Genomic DNA, 10,946 nt, shown 5'->3' with positions numbered 1-10,946 from the left:
ACCGTTTATGAGGTACAGCGTAAGAGTTCCATATCAAGATATTGCGTATCGCAGGAATCACTCGTTGAATCACTCGTTGTGTTTATCTTTCTCTTGATATGAACATACTTCCAGATATGTTACTGTAGCCGTTTTTTCCGTGGCGAGAATTTCACCTAACCGCTATAGCTGAATCTGTAGTCGTCTGTGTACAAATCAATCTTCGATGTTTGGCGCTTGGTTTTCGCTGCGTCTTCATCATATGTTCTGCTTGGTTATTTTTCTCTAGTTATAGATATCCTGTAACCGTTCTTCATGGTGATAATTCACACTAACAGTATAAGAGGTATCTGTAACATCTTGTATTAATGGTGGTCGCCTGCCTTTCGAACTGGAACTTGGTCGAGTATGCTCTGTGTGTTCAGAGACTTAGCTCTTAAAAGAACTAAAAGCCTAAGACGTATTTCTTTATTACCCACAAGGGGCTACGAAGAGGGGGACATTACAAGACGGGACATGGGGAACATAAAATAAAAATAAAGTATGAAGTAAAAAATGAATTAGATGTAATGAGATGGAACGGCTTACGAACCCCCAACTCGCAGTTCCGTTTAAAATACAATTATACATACAATTTTGCAGTTACAATAATTTTACAATTCTACATGTCAACATTACGTATAATCAAAATACAACTTTAAATTTTACAATTCTTTTACATTAGACGCTCGTCCGTCATATAATCCAACAGCTCCGTTTGCTCTATAACATCTGGCAATTTATCATACCGCACATAATGCGTTATGTGTATGGCATTAAACATCTTTTTTAGTTTTATATATGTCTCTTTGTCTATAATGACGCCTTTCACGTCGTCACCATACAGCTTTGGGTTCACCTTCACCAATCTGATTGGTTAAAATTCGCAGTTTTAATCTACGATTAAAGTCATAAAATAGATTTTTCTCAAATAAACTAGTTCCAACCTGTGTCTTGTTTTGCTAGACTCTATCAGCATACGAAGTTTCAGAATATTTAGTTAAGTAGAAAGATCTGTGGTCCTGGCTTCAGAATTGAAAAGATCCAAAATAAATAATGTATATATCTTAAAAAGAAATCTTGTTGTCATTCCAAACTTATGTGTATTGCCGCTGCATGTATTATGTAGTCAGTAAATAAATTATTAATGATGGGATCGCGTGCGACTGTGTCTTATACGGTACGACCAAGCGTGATCCTATTTTTATAGGTGAAAATATTTATTTATGAGTTACTTTTTCTATTTTTCTCTCTTTCTTGCATTAATTCCATTGCCTTATTTTTCACGTACATATATTTGTAGGAAATTACATTACTTTCTGACTCACTTTAATATGTTTATGAGGTCTTACTGTGTATATTTATAAAACTATTGGTTTATATAGATTTATACAGGATGAGTACGTTTGTGTATATGTGTACGAATGTGTGTGTGCGTCCAGCTCTCTCTCTCTCTCTCTCTCTCTCTCTCTCTCTCTTTATATATATATATATATATATATATATATATATATAAACCCAGGATGAGATATGAGAGGTGATTGGTGAATAAATATTTATTTAACCTCATGACTTCTTTAGGTTTACGGCTGCTTCGCAACCATTTTCTTGCAGTATGAATTTAAGTATGGAAGAAATTATGCAAACATCTGCATTAATATATAAATTAATGCAAATAAAGAAAGCTATTTCATTAGATCACCAAAACATCATTGTTACACCAACAATTCACCTCATATTCACTCCTCCGCTTCATGGTCTCGTCAGTTACATCTAGGAGTGGCGACTTTGAGTGGCTTACGAGTGAAAATGTCCTTCATATTGGGGAAGCAGCTGTATGAAGTTTACCCACTTGATCAGGACTGTTTGATAAACTCAGTCGTTTGTAAAGCTGAAGCGGTGCTCCAAAATAAGGTAACCGAAAAGAAAATTCACGTCCGTTTATACTAAAGCAATTTCAAAAGATGATATGCGAACCATCAGTCTTCTCTGCATATCGACGAAAATAAAGCCTCTAAGTTGGCCAGCCATGTATGGGATCCGAAGCCCAACTGCGCACTGCATTCAGTTAAGTGGAGTTTCATAGAAAATTTACGATACTTTTTGAACACACCTTGTAACTTCATACTTTTTTTCTGAAATTTCTGTCATTACTAAGTGAAAAAATAATTCCTAAACGTAAGGTAACAACTTTGATTCAGGTTGCTGATAGAGAAACTGACAATGTTTACCACTTCTGTGATTGCTAAATGTTTTCAAGTGACCCACTAGAAATAGATCCAATTGTGCAACAAGTTCTATAACTCCCCCCAAATTCTCAATGTGTTTAGATACTATGATCTCTCTGTATTCGCAGCCAGGCATCGTCGACGTCTACAAAAGGTGAAGTTTAGGTATAAGACAGGATCAGAAATTTTCAGTTGTTGCTAGGCGGCGATTTTGAAGTTCCACACACAATCGCATTGGAAGTGTTTCTGCAAAGATAGAAGACTTTCTAAGATTCAAAGAAGGAAATTTTATTTGCAGTAAATCATTGCTCTGCACCATTGCAATAAGTTCATGATACTTTGAAAGATCGGAACTGTATAAACCCTTCAGTAACGTTTGACTAAATCCCTTTTTCTTTTCTTTTTTTTTTACTGTAACTCATAATTCCTTTGAAAAAGATACAAATGTAACAGCGTTTCTTCTCTCTTCTTTAAATAAGAAAATGTATCAAAACAAAACAAAAGAAATAAACATATAGAAGAATAACCAACGGTATTTGTTAAGATAAATTTTATTAAGTTTTCTGTGTTGGTTGTAAACAGATTGAAATATTTTACGTTGTTTGTAAAGAAACTTACTAAGCAAATCGTAATGGTGTTTTTAGTAAAAAAGGAATGAAATATAAAGAGCATTAACGCTTAACCTCTCTAGAAAAATGTTTAATTGTTGAAGAATAAATAGCTAATACTGTGAATGCCTAATTAATTCAGATTTGATAAATATCAGACGATGAGCATTTTGCAGAGACAACAATCAATAATTAGAAGTAAAAAATTTGTATGTGGAGTAAATCAGTACCAGGACAGACATTGCATCAAATAGTTTTAGAGAATGTTCAAAAGGTTCTAGTTGGCATATATATATTTGAAGAGAGCAGTAGTTTTGAAATGAAACAATTCTTTAAAAAACGAATAAAAAGTTGATTAATATAAATTTTCAGGTTAATGATTTTAATAATTGGAGTTAATTTGAAGAAATCAGGTGTTTTTATTACACTAAGAATTATAGCATGAATGTTTGATTTATTATATATATGTTATCTTAAAATCTACAGTTTAGATATATCTGCTACTTGAACGAGACTGAGATAACAGATAATCTAAAGTCAATTATATGGATCAATTCCTTAGGCCTAAACTGGTTTCAATTAAACATATTTTTTAAATCCTGTTACACGGCCAAATTGAATCCTTTCGTCCATTCTAAAACATCTGAGTCATGCATGCTGCCACTACTATTACTTTTTGGAACCAAAGTAGTATTGTCACTTAGAAAACCACTCTTAGATGTGCGGGTATCCTTTTTTACAAGAGCGTAGTCATCTCCATTGACATAAAAATGCTGAAGGTCACGAAATACGTCATCGTCACCTTTGCTTTCCTGGCTGTCCTTTCTTGTTAAAATGTCGGCATCAGAATTCTTCCGGCCAGTGAAAGTATTATCACCAATTTTCATGGTGCCCATGTCAGGATATTTATTCTTTTCCTGAGTTGAATAGTCACTTTCTGGAAATTCGTCACCAGTTTTAGAAAACTGAAAAACATTGTCCTTGCTAGTTGCAGAGTCCATTGTCTTACCAGACTCATTTCCTGATGAAATTAAAGAACTTTTCTTTTTTATGTGCTTTGAATTGGAACCAGTCTTTGAATCGTCAAGAAGATTATTTTCACTGTTCTTTGACCGACCATTCAGTGTTTCATTGTCTCCTTCACCAAAATTTTCTTTCAGGTACTGGAATGATGCTAAGGGTTCGTTTATGGCTTCACTGCTAGAGCGTTCTTCTCTCTCTGTATTCGCAGCCAGGCATCGTCGACGTCTACAAAAGGTGAAGTTTAGGCATAAGACAGGATCAGAAATTTTCAGTTGTTGCTAGGAGGCGGTTTTGAAGTTCCACATACAATCGCATTGGAAGTATTTCTGCAAAGATAGAGGACTTTCTAAGATTCAAGGAAGGAAATTTTATTTGCAGTAAATCATTGCTCTGCACCATTGCAATTGTTCATGATACTTTGAAAGATCAGAACTGTATAAACACTACAGTACTTTTTGACTAAATCCCTTTTTCTTTTCTTCTTTTTTTTTTTACTTTACCAAAAAGTATTCATTTTAGTGGCACTGGAAACAAAAGGTAAGCTTATGATTAAGTTGAGAATATGCATCAATTGCAAGGTGATTATGTTTCACAGTTTACTAGTAGTATTCTAATATCCAGTTCTATATTTAAGAGATGAGGAATTATGTACATTATTTACATTTATCCTCATCTTGTTTGTTGTTAACACGTTTTGGCTGTTATACTCTCCAGCCTTCATCAGGTGTCTTGGGGAAATTTCGAACTTGGGTTCTCATTCCTAAGGTATTTTTCGATGTTGTTGTTGTTGTTGTTGTTATTATTATTCAGATCACTGCCTGGAATCGAACTCGGAATCTTGGGGTCAGTAGCCCGTGTTCTTAACCACTACGGCCATGGGCATATGGTGTAGTGGTTAAGAGCGCGGGATACTAACCCCAAGATTCCGAGTTCGATTCCAGGCAGTGGTCTGAATAATAATAATAATAATGATAATAATAATAATAATAATAATAATGAGATTGAAAAATACCTTAGGAATGAGAACCCAGGTTCGAAATTTCCCCAAGTCACCCGATGAAGGCTGGAAGGTATATTAGCCAAAACGTTGAGTACAAATATCCGTCAAATGTAAATAATGTATTCTAATATTATTGAGAAAAGCATAAATGCCACAGGAACCCATTTATCTTACTCTTAACAGTTTTGATCAAGTTTGTTGGAGGTTGCTTTGCAAAAGAAATATATATTCTCAAGCTAAATTATAATTGACTGCACGTCTATGTGTTTTATAATTATATATAATGGTTGGTCGTATTGTGTATCACACAATACACTGAGAGTGCATGCTATATGTGGCTTATGTGCAATTTTTGTAGGAGTGTACGTTTTGTACACGTCCTACTATTTCTGTAGTTCCGTATGGTTGCTAATTTCCTTCCACTCACATTCCTAACTGCAAATCAACTCCCAATAATATATTTTTATCTACAAACTTTTATGGATTAACTTTTGCCGTAGTAGACCACCTTTTTCCTTGGATGCCAAATTTACTTTACTGCACCATATATTGTAGTCTCTCCATCTCACTATATGTCTAACTTAAAGCTATTGACCTATTTACTTAGGATTTACACCACAATCACTTTACCTTTTCTAACCTACCATTATATACACTTCTTCAGCCTGTGATTCTCTTGCCACGTCATTGGACATGTTTTTAGTCTTCTCACCAGTGTATGCAACTCACTTTTTATACACGACTGTATGCGTTCCATGTATTTCAAATGACTCAGTTTGCAAACCCAAAGTTACCCACTTTAATAAGCTTAACCAAGAAGATTTCGATTTCTTTAATAACTTCAAAACGCACAAACTCCAAGAATTTGCCGATCACTCCACACCGCTTTATGCTGTAATCCCTTTACTTAGCAACTTATACATCTCTGGCTCGAAACTTTGCAGGGGTTTCCTCTTGTTTCATTTACATACACTGTAGACGTGCCGAAACCGAGTGCAAGTTCAACACTTCCTCTTGCAACATGCAACGCGGTTCCCAGAATTTTTACTGTTTCAAGGATTTCAATCAGCATCGTTCAAACTGGACAACTCACTTGCAGACGATTTCCCCTCCATCCCACCTCTATCTGCCAGCATTACTACTTGAAGTGTTCCATAATTCATCTGTAATTTTGCAACCATGGTATGAAATCTGTACTCTTTCTCTTAGAAGAATAGTACAAGTGTCTGAAACGCCTGGCAGGAAGTTAACTCACTGAAATATTTTTCTACGAACTTTTATGAAAGCTATAATGAGGATCTAACCAGATGCAATATTAAATTTAGTGAATCTGTTACCATCGAAAGGGACCAACAGCAAAGGCGGATTAGTTAGTGTTGAGTGTATAACACTAATAGAAATGGAAATCATGTCAATAACTATGTCTAAACTAAAGGATACGCCACAATGTTCATCCTGATCTTGCAGAACAGGATGCATATATGGAAAATTAAAATTAAAAGCATTTTTGCCAATTAGTTTGTACCTTTGATTGGATATGCATGTAGTGATGTTTTTAAGGTAAACAAAGCAAAAAATTCTGAAAGGTAACGGGGTCTTTGGAGTTGGATTAAGTTGCCATTCAATAAGTGACCAGAAGTTAATTTTGTTGCTACAGTCGAAATTGGATCCTTTCTTACTCGAAAGTGATACTGAAGTAAAAGCTATTACTAGTTAAGGTAATCGGTTATATGCTACCTTGCTTTTACTGGAGTTCATGACGATGTGATGTGTAGTCCAATAATTTGATTTGGTAGGCAATATATCTTCTGTGAATTTTCAACTTACTTTTTTCTGTTAAAAAATAATATTCATTAGTATGTTATGGTCATAAAAAATTATACGACTCATTTGAAACGTTCTAATGTTTATGAATTTTAACAATACTAAAGTGACTATCTAAAAATATGATTCTGGTATCCAGTTTTTAGATTAAATCCAAATTGACAGAGGTTGAGGGAAAGTGATATACTTTTCATCCTTTTCACATCGATAAAACGAAGATTATTGTTGTTTAGTCCGAGGCCCTGAAAGAATAACTATGATCAAAGACGCTTCAACCAGGAGAATCCTGGCTAAAACGTCCTTTTTCTTTTTACATGTATGACATATATTTCTTGAAAAATCAAGTAACCACAAAGATAGTCCTGCTTTAGCCCAAATGTCATGTAATAATATGAATACATGATTTTAACAGCTTCCAATAAAATTTGACAATTGTGAATAACTTTAATGTATTTTATAATTTTAAAACTTTTAAATCAGATGACCTTCAAATATATTTTATGTTGGCAAGCCTATCAGTAAGGATGACAGAATAGAGGGTAGTGAACGACCAGTGGCGTTCTGACGATGGCCAAAATACATACCTCAACTGCCGAGTCATTAATTATGAATCTACTGACGGTAAGGAACAGTTTAAAAAGTTTTTCCGTGCATAAACTAATAGCGTAGACCAGTTTCCTATCTAGGGAAAATTTACTTTAATTTTTGTTCAAAGGCATTGAGGCTTTTTCTGTGGATTCTTTATATAAGCTGAAAGACTCGAGTTCAGAGAGAGAATAGAGAATGATAACGTTTATGTCTTTTCAAAGGTAAGTTGTGAAATAAATAAAGTAAATTAGCAGAGCAGTTTTAAATGCCTTGTGGTATTTAGCAATGTTTCGATTTGAAATCGAGCTAGAGTCTTAATAGTAATTGTACCAACCTAATACTGAAGTCGATATAATTGACTGATCTCTCCCTCACCAAATGTGTAACCTCGTGCCTCTATTGGAAATAAAATAATTTTAAAATACCACATGGACGTGAAATTCGTTTCTATTATGTTTATGTCTTCTAAAGAACAGTGTAGGAAAGGATTAGAAACTGGGCTGCTCACTTGGAACCTCTTAGATTGTCCACATATTTACAAATAATGGTGTATAGAGTGTAAATAAGGGTGTATGCTAATAGTCTCCTTAGCTAATCTTGAATGCATTTACTCTTTCAAAGTTCTATCATATAATTCATTAATTCTTTCAATTTTGGAACCTTATTCTGAAAACAGCAGTTGTAGCAAAGACCTAAAATGGTTCCCACGGGTTAACTGATATTCTCGTTTTTTCACTTTCTTGCACTTCCATCATTCTTTAACGAGCTCTAGTAGTATTTTTATTCTCTAATTCTTTCTTATCTCTGTATTTTCTTACATGAGTTTTTTCTATTTGTTTATTTCTTATAACCTGTCATGAGTTTGTTATTCATACGAACTTCAACTGTTTGATTTCGATTGTAATCAATGCAATTTTACTGTACCTAAGTCCAAACCTCTTCCAGTATTCACTAAAAACTAGCCTGCTCTAGGTTATCTCCATTTGTTTACATTCTTTTTACACAATGGGTCGCAAGAATTAGATAAGAAAGAATTAGAGAATAAAAATACTACTAGAGCTCGTTAAAGAATGATGGAAGTGCAAGAAAGTGAAAAAACGAGAATATCAGTTAACCCGTGGGAACCATTTTAGGTTTTGTAATGGAAGAAATTAAAAGAAGACTCTCCATAAGCAATATAAAGGAAAAAGTAATTTAAATATATCCCTCAGATCTATCTATCTATCTATCCATCCATCCATCCATCCATCTATCTACACACACATGCACACGCACTTACACACACACCACACACACACACACACACACACACACACACACACACACACACACACACAAGCATATGCAAACGCAGGTTATGTTTAGCCGAGAAAAGAATCATAAAATTCTCGGTGCCTGAAAATCTATCTAAACTGGAGGAATGAGATTTTATCCTTTGCCTACATGAGAGAAAGGATAAATTATCTTATCTACGGATGTCACCACAACTATAATCACTAAATTCTCCACCTCCGGCCCTCCCACTCTCACATCCTGAGAATCCAGGAAAGAGTTTAACCAAAACATGCACAAATGAACACACATATGTAACTTTAAGTTCAAATATGGGCTTAATGGTTTGGGTACCCGACAATATCTCCGTCTTCTCGAAAACCCTTACACATACACCGGTCTTACACAAATACAAATCTCTATCTCCTGCAGCATATATTTTTACCAGACTCGTTCTGCCTTACAACATCTTAAATAATTTGGAGGGCAAGAGACAATTCATGATAAATCACTTGCCCATTTCGTGACAACAAGACGTGACATTTTTCACCCCCAATAACAGGGAAGAATAACCATATTTTTACATATCTGCCATCTCTGTTATTTAATATCTTGTTGTCTTATACCCAGTGTCTAATCAATTGGTAAAATCGGTTGAAATAGATCTATAAGTTTCTATACTTTGATTAGTATACCCACCCTATTGTTAAATATATGAGTGCATATTTTTCAGTTTTATGGATTCTTAATTGACTATACACACACACACATACACACACACATACATATATAGAACGGGCTTCTTTCAGTTTCCGTCTACCAAATCCACCCACAAGGCTTTGGTCGGCGCGAGGTTATAGTAGAAGACACTTGCCCAAGGTGCCATGTGGCTGGTAGGCAAGCTACTTACCACACAGCCACTCCTAATATATATATTATATATATAATATATATATATATATATTATAAATATGTATATATATTTTTATATCTCTCTTTCCCCGTCTGTCTTGATAGACAATGGGTTGCGCCAAGGGTGGCCTACTTTGATGATGTCCAGCGTCTGCTGTGACTGAACAGTCCAATTCTAGAGTGGCAGTCCTTGGTACATTTGCTGCACACGAACATCGATGGGTACGTGTGGGGTGTTGCTGCAGTTGTCCTCCTCCTGTCCCGCCTGTCCAACCACAGCTGTGCTGCTCTCCTCTCCTCAGCCATGGAAAGCCTTTCCTCACCGTCCGACGCCAGGCAGAGCGGTCAGCAGCTGTTCCTCCCACGTGTTCACACAGATGTTGGCAGTCCTCAGGTCGCGCTTACACACGTCCCTGTATCGTAGCTGTGGACGTCCCTTGGGTCGGGATCCCGTGGTGAGTTCGCTGTACAGGATGTCTTTAGCAGCGACCGTCCTGCATGCGGCAGACGTGTCCGAGCCAGCGCAGTCGTCTCTGCACGAGGAGGGCAATACATGCTTGGCATATTAGTCTGTTCCAGGATGACTCCGTTTGGTACTCGGTCCTTCCAGGAGATGCCAAGGATCCGTCGAAGACACCGCATGTGGAAGCCGCTGAGGCGGCATTCCTGCCGGGTGTTGTTGTCCAGCTCTCGCTGGACAACATACACCCGGCAGGAATATATTATATATATTATATATATGTATATATATATATGTATATATATGTATATATATCTATCTATATAATATCTATATAATATCTATATCTATCTATCTGTCTGTCTGTCTGTCTGTCTGTCTGTCCGTCCGGCCGGCCATCCATCCATCCATCCATCCATCCATCCATCCATCCATCATCCATCCATCCATCCATCCATCTATCTATCTATCTATCTATCTATCTATCTATCTATCTATCTATCTATCTATCTATCTATCTATCTATCTATCTATATAAGCTTATGCTATGGATTTTGCATAACTTTTTAGTTTTACATAAATGTGAGTTTAGAAATACTCCCCAGTAAATGCTATATTACATCACAATTATCTGTTACTTTTATCATTAAAATACATATTTCTGTTTATTTTCCCTCTATTAATAATTTACATCATAATTTTAATCAATAGAATTTCTTTGCAACGCCAAATTTTTAGTTTAACGGTTAAAATTTGAATTTGCAACATTATTATACATATTTCTACTTATTTGTCTTAAAATTATTATTTACGCATTGTTTTAAAGTGATAGAATTCTTGTAACACTAAAATTTTAGTTAATATTTAACTTGTTTCTTTTGTCTAATTTTAGTTTAGTTTAATTTTAATTCGAAATTTTTAAAGTATAAGTTTAATTTTTAGTTTAACGTCAAAAATTCCATTTAACTGACATTAATAAGATAAATAACGTTTTTACTTTTCATAAATATTGG

The 10,946-nt window shown here is 35.1% G+C and overlaps 1 protein-coding gene across 4 annotated transcripts in view; it reads right to left on the bottom strand.

Annotated features, from left to right (window-relative positions):
* Positions 1-2,889: 2,889 nt before the first annotated feature.
* The window catches only part of LOC115211776, a 130,422-nt gene continuing 122,365 nt past the window's right edge, over positions 2,890-10,946 (bottom strand). For 2 of the 4 annotated variants that reach the window (XM_029780452.2, XM_029780451.2), the window contains one exon: positions 2,890-4,102. In XM_029780452.2, coding sequence (XP_029636312.1) covers positions 3,457-4,102 — 646 coding nt within the window. In that variant the 3' untranslated portion in view covers positions 2,890-3,456. Of the gene's footprint in view, positions 4,204-6,614; positions 6,711-10,946 lie in introns of all 4 variants that reach the window. The other 2 variants (XR_004999063.1, XM_029780453.2) reach the window with 2 other exon arrangements.

Source organism: Octopus sinensis, linkage group LG5 (genome assembly GCF_006345805.1).
Source record: "Octopus sinensis linkage group LG5, ASM634580v1, whole genome shotgun sequence".
Taxonomy (NCBI): domain Eukaryota; kingdom Metazoa; phylum Mollusca; class Cephalopoda; order Octopoda; family Octopodidae; genus Octopus; species Octopus sinensis.
This window is presented reverse-complemented; position numbering and strand designations above follow the sequence as displayed.